The 15,155-nt window shown below is 48.7% G+C and overlaps 1 protein-coding gene across 8 annotated transcripts in view; it reads left to right on the top strand.

The window, feature by feature from the left end:
- Nucleotides 1-15,155, top strand: part of GOLIM4 (golgi integral membrane protein 4) — a 73,814-nt gene that overhangs the window by 54,290 nt on the left and 4,369 nt on the right. For 3 of the 8 annotated variants that reach the window (XM_036243393.1, XM_036243389.1, XM_036243394.1), the window contains 6 exons: nucleotides 447-779; nucleotides 2,283-2,551; nucleotides 3,003-3,085; nucleotides 4,711-4,820; nucleotides 8,188-8,355; nucleotides 8,681-8,749. In XM_036243393.1, coding sequence (XP_036099286.1) covers nucleotides 447-779; nucleotides 2,283-2,551; nucleotides 3,003-3,085; nucleotides 4,711-4,820; nucleotides 8,188-8,355; nucleotides 8,681-8,749 — 1,032 coding nt within the window. The remainder of the gene's footprint in view (nucleotides 1-446; nucleotides 780-2,282; nucleotides 2,552-3,002; nucleotides 3,086-4,710; nucleotides 4,821-8,187; nucleotides 8,356-8,680; nucleotides 8,750-15,155) is intronic. The other 5 variants (XM_036243392.1, XM_036243396.1, XM_036243391.1 and 2 more) reach the window with 3 other exon arrangements.

The following is a 15,155-nucleotide window of genomic DNA, read 5'->3' as shown; positions in this document are numbered from 1 at the left end:
TTTTTTAAAATTAGCTAATAAAAAATAAACCCAACTCATCTTCTATTTGATCTTATCCTTTTCTTTTCAAATCATTATTTAAAACAAAATTTACAAAGAAAAGTATGAAAATGTTTCATCACTTGAAGTTACTCCCCCCCCCCCCCTTATAATTCTAAGGGAAAACGAGCTAGACTGCTTTTGAGGGAAAGGTCTGCTTTACTTTCAGGTTATTTGCAATATTCTTTCCCAGCTGAAATTCTGCTTATGTTATTTCTGTGTTGTGAGTGACATCACACAGGGAGAAGCGCTCAGTGACTCCATTCAGCCATACTTTTTAGTCAGGACTCTGTATTTCTAGGCTCCGGGCTTTTCCTATTGGTAACCCCACGGACATGGCTATAAAGAAATGACGGCTCTCCTTTCGAAATAGGAGTGTGTCACTTCCAGGGCTGTGCTTGGCCTAGGTGTCTCGGAGTAGTGATGTGTGGCAGCAGCATGGAGTGGCGCCTCGGAGAACAGAAGAAACAAAACTCGACCCTCCCACCCAGAAGGAGGCCGAACTGCAGGCTCCCGCAGAGCTGAACCAGCCACAGGCGGCAGCCCGAGAGCCCGAGGGGCGGCAGGTGGAAGAGGAGCACAGAAAGGCCCTGGAGGAGGAGGCCATGGAGCAGGTGGGGCAGGCGGAGCACCTGGAGGAGGAGCACGACCCGTCCCCCGAGGAGCAGGACCGGCAGTGGAAGGACCCGAGGGCACAGAGAGAAGACGCCAACCTTCTCGAAGGGCTTGCTCGTGCTGAGGTAGGAGGGCACCTGCTCCACGCGGGCTCCCAATTGTCTTTGCGGGCTGGGATGAGGGGCGTGGCTTTGTTTTTAAATAGTAAAAGAAAAAAGCTGCTCCATATATGACAGTCTCTAAAATAAAAATGGGAGTGATTTCCCTGAATGCTACGTGCACATACTCAAGTTTTCTTTTGTAAAGGTAAGAGCAGAGCTACCTACATGCCTTAGAGAACTCTTTGGAGAAAAGAGAGAGAGCTGACTGTGTGTGTGTTGTGTGTCCATGGGGCCCGGTACAGGAGACACGTGCTCACGGCCCTTCAGCAGAGCAGAGTAGGTGAGCACCCGACTGGGCACCTTCCCAGTATGTGCTCAAGCCCTGTGGTCATCCTGAGGCCGAGAGAAGTCTGATTTTCTATGATCAAAGGTCTCTCGTTTCTGCTCATTTACTGTCACGTGTGTCTTGGCTTTTGCCCATTCACCTGCAGGTGGTTATTAAGTTATCAAAGCTGATCTTATCACTTAGGGATACTCCACTAGGCGAGCATGTTTAACCTCTGCTCAGACTCCCCTCCTGAGCACTGTCCTCTCACATAGGTAAGATTTATAAAAATCATTCATTATTTTTATAAGTGGTACTTTGAAAGGACTTAAAGCAACACTGAATGTGGCTAGGTCCCTTTCTTCCACTGTTGAGCTGATACTCAACAATAGGGCTACCTGGTCTTAGCGTGGATACTGGTCACCTTTTATTTATAACAGAAGCTGTGTTTGACCTCGAACTTTCTAAGACTTCAAGCTGCTGGAGACTTTGGGCTGAGTAGGTTTGAAAGCCTCTGTAGCTACTCCCTTATAATGTTGCAAACTTGGCATCAAGAAGCCTCTCCCAGCTGTGCATCCTTTGTGGCATTCTTCAAAAGGAACGCCTTGCTGTGTTGCCTCAGTTGGGGGGTGAGGGCAGAGTGGTGGAGCTCTCGTTGGAAGCCGCGTGTATGAATGCCTGTATCAGGTTTTCCCTTGATCAGAAGGGACTATCTTTCCACCCAGTCTTTGTCTCTTGGAAGACAGTTGGTTCTCTGCTTCTCCACCCTAATCTGAAATTTCACTTTTTTGGCGATGTCTCTCCTCTGGTTGGTACAGACATCACTAGAGTTCCAATTAGCATCCCTAGGTCCAATTAGTGTGAGCTCACCAAGTTCCCGCTTAGAGCAGAGGCTTTTGGGCATAAGTGTAATTCAAATTCAGAACTGATTTCTTCTGTTGGTCTTCTGGTATTTGAGAGGGTGCACACTGAAAGCTGGCCTTAGTGCTCGTTGATCGAGAGGACCAGTTGCTAAGACACCAAGGGTGACTCACGAGGCATTGGCGAGTAGGAGTCCAGTGCTGGGTGACCTTGAGTGACATGTTCAATCCCAGTTCACCTGGCAGATAGGTATCCGTGCCCCAGCCCTACCTCCTGAGTTTGTCATGAGAAACAAAGGAAGGGAGAATTCGGAGGACCTGACCGCTTGTGCTCCACACCAGCTTGTTTTTCCCCAGGTGCACCCTTCAGCGGAGCCGGTTACCAAATTCCGATCCCCCTACGAGGAGCAGCTGGAACAGCAGAGACTGGCGGCCAGGCGCGCGGAGGAGGCCCAGCGGCTGCGGGAGCAGCAGGAGGCTCTGCACCAGCAGAGGCTGCAGGGCCACCTGCTGAGGCAGCAGCAGCAGCAGCAGCTTCTCGCCCAGGAGATGGCCCGGCAGAGGCAGGCCCGGCGCGAGGAGGGGCATCCTCAGCGCCCCGAGCAGCTACGGTACCTTCTGCTGGGCCTGGGCAGCCCTCCTCTGGTTTTATAAGCAGATTAAAAACAGCTTGGTGCATTTTCTTTTTTTTCATCCATGAACTTGAGGGGCTCATATTGTTTCTGTAGCAGAGGCAGAATTAAATTCCAAATATTTAATTGTAAAAATAATCAACATATTTTCCCTGCTGAAAAATGATAGTGTAGGTCTCAGAATAACCTAGTAGGTTTTGTGGTAACTTTATCATCTGAAAGGTAGTTTATCTTTTTTGTAAGTATCTTTTGAAAGTATATCTGGAATCTTTATTAAACCTAATTGCGTACGTTTTTTAAAGACATTTTTATGGCTTTAGAAAGAACGTTGAAAAATGAGTTTATTACCATCTTTAAAGATAAGTGACTCATGTCAAACTGTGCTACTTAATTTGTGTGGCTGGGTTGATCATGTTTGTCCCCCTTGCAGGCAGCAAGCTCATTATGATGCTATGGATAATGATATTGTTCAGGGAGCGGAGGACCAGGGCATCCAAGAAGAAGAAGGAGGTGGTAAGACTTCTTAGATGATGGATGTTTTAATAAAATTGCATAGTCGTATAGATCAACTCAGAGTTCTCTGCTTCTCGGAGTGCATGCCAAGGAGACTTGTTTCATCTGTCGTTCATTGTTGTGTTTTTCTTAATCCTTCCAAACAGTGCACATTAGTAGCCAAAACTGCCCAAGATAATGTTTCCTCTGGAACATTTTAGAGTAGAAAGGAAACAGTAGTTTTAGCTTTTGTATATACTAAATAGTTATTTCTGACACGTTCTCATAAGACTGTTATGCTTTGGGAAACTTCTTCATTTTCTCCTTACCTTGGAGGCTTTTGGTTCACTGCCTTAAAAGTTTTCAAAAATTAAGTCAATAGTAGCTTTCCTTTATAGTGTGCATCTAGTATGACATTTATCAAATATTGCTGTGTCGGTAGAGCTAGGAAGTAACTGTCTCTCTGACAACACTAACACTTCGATATGTATCCTTTCAGAACAGCCTAAAAGAAGGTGATTACCCGAACTCCCTCTATAGCCTGTTCTGATACTTCACAGCCCTTATAGTCAAGAAATTGTTTTCCTTATGTCCCCTGTGCAGCACTTTAAGCTTTTTTGTTCTGTTATCAGTAAGATTACAGAATGGTTTGTTCCCTTCTTTATTTAATAACTCCCTTGGTGCACTTGAAACCTGATGTAAGTTATCCTGTTACTATATTTTCTATGGGTTAAATACTCTCCATATACTTAACCTCTCCTCTTACAGCTTCCTTAAAAAGTTATTTGTGCCCTGGCTGGTTTGGCTTAGTGGTTAGAGTGTTGGCCCTTGGACCAAAGTGTTGCGAGTTTGATCCCGGGTCCCAGCCAGGGCGGTGTGGGAGGCAGCCAACCAACGTGTCTCACATGGATGTCCCTCCCTCCCTCCCTCCCTCCCTCCCTCCCTCCCTCCCTCTCTCCCTCCCTCCCTCCCTCTCCAACAATCAGTAGAAAAATATCCTCGCATGAGGATTAACAACAACACCAAAAATGTATTTGTTCTCTTTGTATGCTCTTGTCTAAATTCTATTTATCAAAAAATTGTTTTTTTTCAAAGAGCAGCGCGTAAACGGTGTGAGCCCAGAATGGAGGTGCTGTGTGCGGCCATGGTCACTCTGCCAGGGCCGAGAACACTGAATGGCCCCTGTTTCTTGTTTGTTCCCCACGTAGGGCTGTTCTTTCTCTTACTTTCTGAAACAGTGTCAATTTCTACTTTTGGTACCTTGCTATTTCCTCTGTTATTACCAAAAATTAGATGGCAGTTATAGTAATGTCCAGCTGACTGGACTTTTCTTGAGTGGGTTCTGATTGTTGTGTTTTAAAAAATGGAACAGGGGGTGGGGAATTGCAGTTTCTGTTATAAATGTCTGTTTCAGAGAGTCAGGATGGTGCCACTCACCCACACGACCTCCTTAGACACACGGTCGGGAGAAGGACATGACGTTATTCAGAAAAGCTGAGACATACGCTTTACTCTGAGTTAGCCTCACTGGAGGAGAGAGTGGGAGAAATGGTCTCTGGAACAGTCTACTGGTGGCTTTTGTTTAGTGAAAGGGAAGAGTCCTGTCTGATTCATCGGGGCTGATACCAGTTCCTTCGATTTGCTAGCCTATGAGCGAGACAACCAGCACCAGGATGAGGCAGAAGAAGACCCAGAGAATGGACACGAGCCTCGGGAACAAGGGCTCCATGAAGCAGACCCAGAGTCCGAGGCAGACGTAAGTGCCCTCTCTTCTGGTCATGACACTTGGAAACTCACAAGGCAGGAGGGACACCTGAGGGTTTGCCTGCCGCAGCCTCTGGCCCCAGCCATGCCTGTCCGGAGCGCGAAGGAAGGCGGCAGGGCTGCAGTGAGCCATGTGGACTGTAAGCCACAGGGGTGTGATGAGAAGGGGCTCAAGTGTGCCCTGGGAAAACATCAAAGGAGTCTTTCTCTGATGACTTGTAGATTACTAAAATAAAATTTAAAAATTAAAAGCAGCCCTGGCCAGTCTGGCTCAGCGGTCAGAGTGTCGGCCTGCGGTCCAGAGAGACCCGGGTTCAGTTCCCGCTAAGGGCACGTACCTCGGTTGCAGTTTGTCCCCGGCCCTGGTTGGGTCGTGTGGGTGGCAGCGATGTGTCCCTTTCATGTCGATGTCTCTCTCTCTCTCTCTCTCTCCCCACTATATCTGAATAAAAAATGGAAAAATGTCCTCAGGGATGAGAATAAAAATAAATAAATAAATAAATAAATAAATAAATAAATAAAAGAAAAATATACCACTTGCATTGGCCAGTGTGGCTAAAAAAAAATAATAAAAGCAAAATTGAAAGGCATTGAAAGATGTAGAAGTTCTGAAGTGTGGGAGTTGGAGAGGGAACCGGAGAAAGGAAAGTAGCTGTTACTGAACTTGGTGAGCAGGCTGCTAGGCATTAGGTAGGTCATGTGACTCTGACTTCCCAGCAGTCCGTGGCCATTTTAATAAACATGTGGATAAGAATAGGTGGCCTGAACAGTGAAGAAAGTTGCCCAAATACCGTGATGATATATCGCATTTACCAGAAGAAGAACCAGGACTCCCAGGTCCGCGGGTGGCCTGGGCCTTGGCCTAGCCGATAAGCACCGCGAGCCAACTCCACACGGTCATGTCCTTGTGCTTCTGTGCAGATGGTTTGTGCACCTTACTTAAGCTCCCCTGTCATCTTCTGCTGGTAAACCTCCCACCGTGTTCCTAGAATGTAGTGTGTCTGTGCTGCCCCAGGGGCTCTGCTTATGTTGACCCAGCAGAGTGATAAAAGGCTCCACATCCTTCCTTGATGATCATGGAGAATTCTTCCTGATGGCTGCTCAAAGCCACGTTGGCGGAAGCCTTTCCCACGTCACGTGCACAGATGGAGGGCGGACCTCATTTGCCTGCCAACCCCGGAATTAGCATGTTGAAAGGGCCCTGGCCGGTCTGGCTCAGCGGTTAGAGCATCGGCCCGCGGTCCCAAGAGACCCGGGTTCGGTTCCCACTAAGGGCATGTACCTCGGTTGCAGTTTGTCCCCGGCCCTGGTTGGTTCGTGTGGTTGGCAGCCACTCCATGTGTCCCTTTCACGTCGATGGTTTTCTCTCTCTCTCCCTCTCTCCCCCTCCCACTCTATCTGAACAAAAAAATGGAAAAAACGTCCTCTGGTGAGGATTAAAAAAAAGAAAGAAAGAATGCTCCAGGGAACCCTGGCCCTGAAATATTTTCAGGAAAGAGCAAGAGCTGTAGAGAGGGGAGTCTGAGAGCCAGATGTGAGAGAGCAAGGGAGTGTCCACAAGAGGGCAGCAGAGTGAGTGCAGAAGCCCCAGAGTATGCTCCAGAGGGGTGCAGGGGATCTGGGTGGATGCAGTTCAGGCAGTGACATCGGGTGCTGTGTGCTTTGTAACCTGTTACTGTGGTCCTCAGTGTGCTTGTTCTGGAGACCACGCAGGAAACATTGGCATCTTCTCTTCCATACCTTCTTTGAATTTGAAATTGTTGGTCTGCCTGTCCCTTTCTTTGTCTTACCTATTTTATTTGTTATTTTTAATGTTTGAATTACATTTGATGTATAATATTTTATTTCAGGCATACAACCTAGTGAGTATACAGTTATATAACTTACAAACTGGGCGCGCCAATAAATCTAGTACCCACCCTATGTAGGTATATTGACTATATTCCCCCATGTTTACATACCCGTGACTATTCTGTAACTACCAACTTGTAGTTCTTCATCCCTTCACCTTTCTCCAACTTTAGGGAAGTGTAATTGATCATCTAGTTATTTTAATTAGGCTGTAACAACCATGCCTGTTAAACCTTACTTATTACTTGGTCAGAGTTATTTTTGTTAAATTTGCAAAAGCTTTGCTATTTATTTTTTTCCTGAAGAGAATGTGTGACACTCTTTTCTATTTCCACGTGAATGATTGAACATGCATAAAAAGAAATGTCTATGATCAGAGATGGTGGAGCAGCTGGGGTTTAGTGCAGGTAGTGAGGTGTCAGTCTGTCTTGCCAAGGAGTGTCCTTTGCGCTTGGACGAGGGGAACAGCTGGGACGTGCAGACAGCGGCTCAGCAGAGACTGCAGTGAGCTCTTGAACGTGTCCAAGGCTCTGAAGTGAATCGAAGTAGAATCATGTCTGGAGAACCCGTGAGAGATTAAATCTCACCCCGAGGCTTCACCGTCTCCGGGAAGCGTTTTCTGCTTCAGGCACGTGTCCTCGGTGACATTGGAGTGATGGGGAAGCATCGCCGCTTCTGCCCAGCTCGGGCTCAGAAGTTGGAATCTTTATGAGGTCATGTATTATTTTGAAAGGCGTTTTGGGAGCCTCAGTGGAAAAATCACGATAATTCTGAAGCTGGTAATACGAAGGGAATTTGTTGGACACAGGAACTGAGAACTACTTGGGAGGAGGGGTGAGTCAGGGGAGATATTTTTCAAAATATATCACCAAAGATTGGGTTAGCTCGGTTCTTGTCCCTCACCAAGACATCGCTCAGGGTCCTGATGGCGTTTGTTGTAAGGAAATGTGACCCGCGCTGGAAACTGATCATTTACTTTTGAACTAGCCTCCTTCCTGTCTGCTTCTTAGGCCTCTTCTCGGACCCTTTCTGGTGTGGGCCTGCCTCCTCTCCAACTGGTTTCACCCGCTTACGTGTGAGAAATCGCTGGCGAAGGAAAGCGTGTCCGCACAGCAGTCCGCACACCAGTGAATGAAGTGACCCTTTGCCCGTCTGCATTTTCCATTTTAATTATTTCTCCTACTTGATCTGTTGGATCTTGTCAGCTGTTTTTTCTTGTGTCTGTTTAGCTATGTTCACATTCCCTGTGATAGTCAGGTTTTGAGGACGAATTTGGAACCCCTTACGGAAGGGCCAGGCATACTGCACGCTGTTTTGTCCGCCTCTGACACATGGCGCAGGAGTTTCATCCTGACGGTGGAACGTGTGCTTGCGGGCCCTGGCGAGGATAGATCTGAGCAGTCCAGTGCAGGGCGATTTCATTTTCTGCCTGTGCGTGGCCTTTCAAATGAAATTCAACTTGATCCCAGGTTTTGAAATGGTGGTTGCTTTCCATTAACATTTTACAGAGGGCAGCTGTGGAGGATATAAACCCCGCAGATGACCCCAACAATCAAGGCGAAGATGAATTCGAGGAGGCCGAGCAAGCAAGAGAAGAAAATTTGCCAGATGAAAACGAAGAGCAAAAGCAGAGTCACCTGAAGCAGGGGAATGCAGAGGTGGAGGAGCACCTGGTGGTGAGCAGAGGCCGCTGGGAGCGGTGTCCCCTGGGTATCCTAATAAACGCCTGCTGTATGCAAAGGATGAGTCATAACCTGCACTGGCAGAAGGTTTGCCTCTCTGGCTGGTTTGCAGGCTGCTGTATGAAATGATGTGTCTGCACGCAGAGAGAGAGGGTGACGGACGGCCTGGGCTTCGTGTTGGGAATGATTACTCATTATTTCCCAGGCACTGATGCGTTGAAGGCACACTTTTCATGGCGGCCGGCTTGTCCTTTGTCCCTGAGTACTGTAAACCGTGTCTGCATCACTCAGGAACCGAGCCTCCCCTTTGTTTCCACAGATGGCCGGAAATCCAGACCAGCAGGAGGATAACGTCGATGAGCAGTACCAGGAGGAGGGTGAGGAGGAGGTAGGACGGTGGGACGCAGGGGACTGGTGACGCTGCCTGGTGCTCACGCGCACCCCCAGCGAACCTCAGCGGCAGGGGCTCCCCCGTGCTCGTGGGGAGGTGTTTATGGAAAGATGTAGGCAGGGTGAGAAAGGGTGGCTCCGGGGGAAACAGACCATGGCCGTGGGACATTGGTTAGAAGATGGCAATAGGGTAATAGAATCCCCTCCCTCTGGCTCTCATTAGGAATTTTGAATGAAGAAGACGTTTGGCTTTCCAAGAACAGTGGACTTAGGTGTATGTGGTCGTTGTGAGAATAGCTTCTGCTGTGTCTTTCCCCCTACAAGACGGCTTTGCTCCGCACATTGCGGGAGTCTAGGCTGACCCGGTAGCCTGGTCAGTGCCGGCCCCACAGGCTGCCCCACGGTGTCTGTTGGAGTGCTTCACACCCTGCTGCCGTTTAAGGTAGATTACGGGCTCTACTTTGAGCCTTTACCCTCCTAAGAATTCGGTTTCTTAATTAAATTTAGCAATAAAGAAAAGGAAAAATATGTAAAGAGTTCAGTTGAATAAAATGGATTTGGGTAGAAATTCTTAACATTTCGTTCTAGTTGGCTTTTTCGTTGTAAACTGCTTGCATTTCGTGTCAGTTAGGGTTAGTCACCGGGAGCCGCATTTGTGCCATTGACTGACGAGTGCTCGTGGTGGCAGCCGCCCTGTCACAGCATTTTCCTGGGAACGTGACATGGATGAGGCCAAGGCCCCGTGTTCGGATTCTCTCTGGACCAGTAAATGGTCTGGTAAATTAAATCCCTGTTGTAGAGATGCCTCTCAGCCAGGCATCTTACTAAGGTGTGGCTTTGGCCCTAAGGGGAACTACATGAGAGAATGGACAGATGACAACCTGAGCAAACCACCCCCCTACCTGAGAGCCTGCTCAGAACACCTGTGCTGCCGCACTCAGAGTACAGTCCCCACCTGAAAGCCTGCTCAGAACACCTGTGCTGCCGCACTCAGGACACAGTCCCCACCTGAGAGCCTGCTCAGAACACCTGTGCTGCCACACTCAGGACACAGTCCCCACCTGAGAGCCTGCTCAGAACACCTGTGCTGCCACACTCAGGACACAGTCCCCACCTGAGAGCCTGCTCAGAACACCTGTGCTGCCGCACTCAGGACACAGTCCCCACCTGAGAGCCTGCTCAGAACACCTGTGCTGCCACACTCAGGACACAGTCCCCACCTGAGAGCCTGCTCAGAACACCTGTGCTGCCGCACTCAGGACACAGTCCCCACCTGAGAGCCTGCTCAGAACACCTGTGCTGCCGCACTCAGGACACAGTCCCCACCTGAGAGCCTGCTCAGAACACCTGTGCTGCCGCACTCAGAACACAGTCCCCACCTGAGAGCCTGCTCAGAACACCTGTGCTGCTGCACTCCGGGCACAGTCCCCACCTGAGAGCCTGCTCAGAACACCTGTGCTGCCTCACTCAGGACACAGTCCCCACCTGAGAGCCTGCTCAGAACACCTGTGCTGCCGCACTCAGGACACAGTCCCCACCTGAGAGCCTGCTCAGAACACCTGTGCTGCCACACTCAGGACACAGTCCCCACCTGAGAGCCTGCTCAGAACACCTGTGCTGCCACACTCAGGACACAGTCCCCACCTGAGAGCCTGCTCAGAACACCTGTGCTGCCACACTCAGGACACAGTCCCCACCTGAGAGCCTGCTCAGAACACCTGTGCTGCCGCACTCAGGACACAGTCCCCACCTGAGAGCCTGCTCAGAACACCTGTGCTGCCGCACTCAGAACACAGTCCCCACCTGAGAGCCTGCTCAGAACACCTGTGCTGCTGCACTCCGGGCACAGTCCCCACCTGAGAGCCTGCTCAGAACACCTGTGCTGCCGCACTCAGGACACAGTCCCCACCTGAGAGCCTGCTCAGAACACCTGTGCTGCCGCACTCAGAACACAGTCCCCACCTGAGAGCCTGCTCAGAACACCTGTGCTGCTGCACTCAGGACACAGTCCCCACCTGAGAGCCTGCTCAGAACACCTGTGCTGCCGCACTCAGGACACAGTCCCCACCTGAGAGCTGCTCAGAACACCTGTGCTGCCGCACTCAGGACACAGTCCCCACCTGAGAGCCTGCTCAGAACACCTGTGCTGCCGCACTCAGGACACAGTCCCCACCTGAGAGCCTGCTCAGAACACCTGTGCTGCCGCACTCAGGACACAGTCCCCACCTGAGAGCCTGCTCAGAACACCTGTGCTGCCGCACTCAGGACACAGTCCCCACCTGAGAGCCTGCTCAGAACACCTGTGCTGCCGCACTCAGGACACAGTCCCCACCTGAGAGCCTGCTCAGAACACCTGTGCTGCCGCACTCAGGACACAGTCCCCACCTGAGAGCCTGCTCAGAACACCTGTGCTGCCGCACTCAGGACACAGTCCCCACCTGAGAGCCTGCTCAGAACACCTGTGCTGCCGCACTCAGGACACCGTTCCCTTCACTAGGTCTCCTTTCTCATTTTTGCTGCATTTGTCAGCTTTCAGAGCTAATGCTAAAATTTGTGCTTATGCCAGGAAAACAAAAGGATGTGGCTCTGTACAGCCGTTGGCAGAGCGCATCTCTAGTCACATGCACTGGAACTGGCTCAGTCTTGTTATTCTCTTTCTCACCCTGCTGTTCATCCCGAGCTCTCTTATCAGAAGAGGGCATTAGAGAAACTCGCGGCCTTGAATATGAAGACATTTGGCACGAAAAGATACTCATCTGGAGTTCTCTTGTAGCTGGATGTCTAGGTTAATAGTACTTCATTTCGTCATGGCAGATGCCAGGATCCTTTGAGGGATTAAAAGAGAAGAGGTTCACCTTGGCTTCTTTTTAAAAATTCGGAAGGATAAACATACAATTTTAACCAATATTTACTGGTAATTTTTTTTACTTCTATATTATGTCAGTTAGGGTGGAGAGAGAAATCCTGTGATCCAAGAGGGATCCAGGATAAAAGAAAAGAAAGGCAGAGACAAGGGGGAGGAGAGGTGACCAGGCAGAGGCCAGAGCCTGACCCTCGGCAGCCACTGCCCTGAGGCCAAGGCTCCTCCTCCAGGGGGCAGGACTGACCCGCAGCCTTTTCCTCTCGCTGCTCTGAGCCCGGTTCCTGCCCCGAACTCCTGTGCTTGCCCGTGTGTCCCCACTTTCTAACCCCCCCTCCCACCGGCTCCAGGTTGCCACACCCTCTCATTTAGGGTGTTGCCAGGCAGCCCGAGGACCCCGGCTGCCTTTCTTCTTCCCCGGGCCACTGTCCTCTGCCCCCGAGCATCCCTTGTTCAGGCGGTGTGGCCTTTTTCTGGTGGTTCCTGAGATAATGATTATTGGGTCTTCCCACCTCTTCCCACTGTTCCCAGTTCTTCCCTTGAGGAGGGTGGAGAAGAGTGTTTCCCAAACACCATTCAAGGACTAGTAACAGTCAGAGGCAAGGATCTCAGCAGGCGGGAGCACAATGAGAAAACTAAAGAGGAGTGCCGCGTGGGAGGGAGCAGGCTGTGTTCGTTCACAGGTGGGTGTGCAGGAGATTGGGGGCGCTCCGAAAGCCACGGAGTATGTGCCGTGCACTGTTATCTGCACCAAGCCTCAGTCTCCTGGCTGTCCCCGCTGATCACTGGGGTGGAAGGCTTCCTGCTCGCGTCACGTCGCCCGGGAGGACGTGCATCTGGGTAGGGCAGTACCTGTTCCGAGGTACGGCCCATCCGACTTGCGACTTGACCTCTAAGAGGACCCCAAACCAGTGTGATTTTAGGAAATTTGCACTGTCCCCGCCTTTTGTCGTAGTGTAACGGTGGTGGTCACCCTTCAGAGACAGGGAATGGACAAGCACGCGTTGTTTATTGTTCGGGATTCAGTGAAAGATGCCCACGTTCACGTGTTGCTGCTCACTTCCCAGGTTTTTCATCTACTTAATAAGCAAAAAGACAAGTTATGACCTTGCCCCAAAATGTGCTCGGTGGGCTCTAAAATTACTTAAATGTTCAAAAAGTTATGAAGACTGAAGGACTGCTTGAAACCTCAGTTTCCCCAATGGAACTGAAAACAGATGGGTGTGAACACTCGTGAGAGAGCAAGCACGAGGCTCTTTGGCTGCCCGCCTGTGAGTGACGCCAGCAAGCTGTCCAGACGGCAGAACCCTCCTGCTAAGCATCCTTCAGCGAGCAGCGGCCGGCTCTGCAGCTGACGTTGCTGAAGACCTTCCCCGGGTCACAGTCCAGCCAGCTGTTTGGATCCCAGCGTTCTTGACTGCTGTGGTCCAGCCTTCCGGTCCCTGGCTCATCTCATAGCCTCCTTGATGTGTAAAGAAAGGCCTTAAGACATACAGGGACAGGGAGGGGTAGCTAGCCAAAACTCACTGCAGACTCAGTAGACCTGTTTTGTTTTGTTTTCTAAGTTGTTAAAAATATTTTTTTAATTGATTTTTAGAGAGAGATGAAGGGAGAGGGGGAGAGAGAGGAAAACCCCCCCCACAAAACATCCATGTGAGAGGGAAACCTGAATTGGCTGCCTTCTGCGCGCCCCTTACTGCGGATCAAGCCCGCAACCTGGGCATGTGCCCTGATCAGAAATGAAGTCAGCAACCTTGCGATGCATGGTACAGTGCCAACCAACCGAGCCACTCCAGCCAGGGCACTCGATCTGTTTTGTTTGGGCTATTTATTAAACTTTGCCACATCACATAGGGACCATTTCTAAAATGCTTAAAACATCCGAATTCAGTGAACAAAAATGAGCAGCAGGGTTGGGAAATCTTTAACACACTGTTTGCATCACCTTTAACAGGACAATGAAGGGGGTGGACTGTGGAAGACATAATTGGTGTGTCTACATTGTAAAGAAGTATGAACATTTGGCTTCTGGTTATTTGTCTAAGCATATTTTAAAATTAGAAACAACATATCATTTTTTTCCTTTTCAGTAATGCCTCTAAGATGAACTTGAATGACTTTTGCCCCACACAGTAATAGAATATATTACTAGAATAATAGGGTGTATCTATAAATCTGAAAAAGTTTTTAAATTTTATTTGTGGCTTCCCTAAATTAAAGAGTAATTAAATCAGTACTTTCCACCTCAGGTTATATTGACATATGGTAGACAACCTACATTTTCTACAACAGATCCTAAGAAAGAGAAGAAATCTCATAAAAAGGGTGTTTATCACTCTAGCCAGAGGCGTTGTAGCCAGTATCCATGTCATTCAGGCGAGTGGCTCTCAGTCGTTGCTGTGACAAAAGACCACCTTGGACAGGGTGTGAAAAATACAAATACTGGTCAGACCTTGCCCTTGGAGGTTTTGATCTCATCTGTGATGAACCCTAGAAGTCAGAGTTGTACGCAAGCCCCCCGGCTGATGCTGATGTTTCAGGAGCACACTATTTAGAGAGACAGTCCTAAGACGGGTGTTGCAGGTGGACTTTGGGAAGTCTGACCCCCCTGAAACTTCTGTGAAAAATGGTGTGTATCTATACCCATTTGCTGTCAACTTTCTTTCCAAAGTCTTAAAAAAATCCGTGACTCTTCCTACTCCACACAACTAAAAAGCACTCATTTTTATCCAACCCTTTTATTTTACAGGTAAGAAATGTGAGCTTCAGAGTGGGTAGCTAAATTTTTAAAAGTCATACAGCTTGTTTTTGTTAGAACCATGATTAGAATCTACTGAGGTCTGATTTTAAAGGCTACCATAATTAAATATACCCAGCATGCAATATAACTAAATCATCGACGAGGCCAAGTTCTTCTTCATAGAAGTTAGTGGATGCAGAAGAATGATAGAATTAGAAAGTCAGCATTTCTTTAAGCCCTAATTTAAACAATTGATTTAAGATCAGTCATCAATGGATGATATCACTAGATGAATGGAAGTCAGGGAATTTTACCGTGGAGGGATCAGGCTATCACTGTAGGCTCACTGGCCCATCTTAGCCTCACTAAAAGTGGACAAATGTTATGTACCCTCTGATGTGATGACAGTATGAATTCTTTAGCATCACCTCTGAAAAACCTCCTGAACCTTGCTTTGCAAATTGAACCTAAATTCATCCAAGCCTTCTGCTAACTTGCTTTTGTAAGAAATGTCGAGGCTAAAGGAATGAGTTAAGGGATTCCTTAACGAAGCAAATAAATACAAAAAGTAGGTGTTTCTATAGAACAACAAATCAATAACATTGAGGGGGAAAAGAGAGGAGAACAGCCTCAGCTAGGTGTGGCCTTTGTTTGGATGATGACTAGAACAAACCGGCTGTAAATAGACATTTGTAAGACAATCAGGAAAGTGAAAATATGAACTAGACTAGACACTAGATGATACCATGGGATAATTTATCAGGTGTTTTAATGGCATTATGGTTATATAAGAAAAGTCCATTG

The sequence above is a fragment of the Molossus molossus genome, unplaced genomic scaffold (assembly GCF_014108415.1).
Source record: "Molossus molossus isolate mMolMol1 unplaced genomic scaffold, mMolMol1.p scaffold_m16_p_5, whole genome shotgun sequence".
In the NCBI taxonomy this organism is placed as follows: Eukaryota; Metazoa; Chordata; class Mammalia; order Chiroptera; family Molossidae; genus Molossus; species Molossus molossus.
The sequence above is the reverse complement of the archived record's forward strand: the minus strand, read 5'-3'. Positions and strand labels throughout refer to the sequence as shown.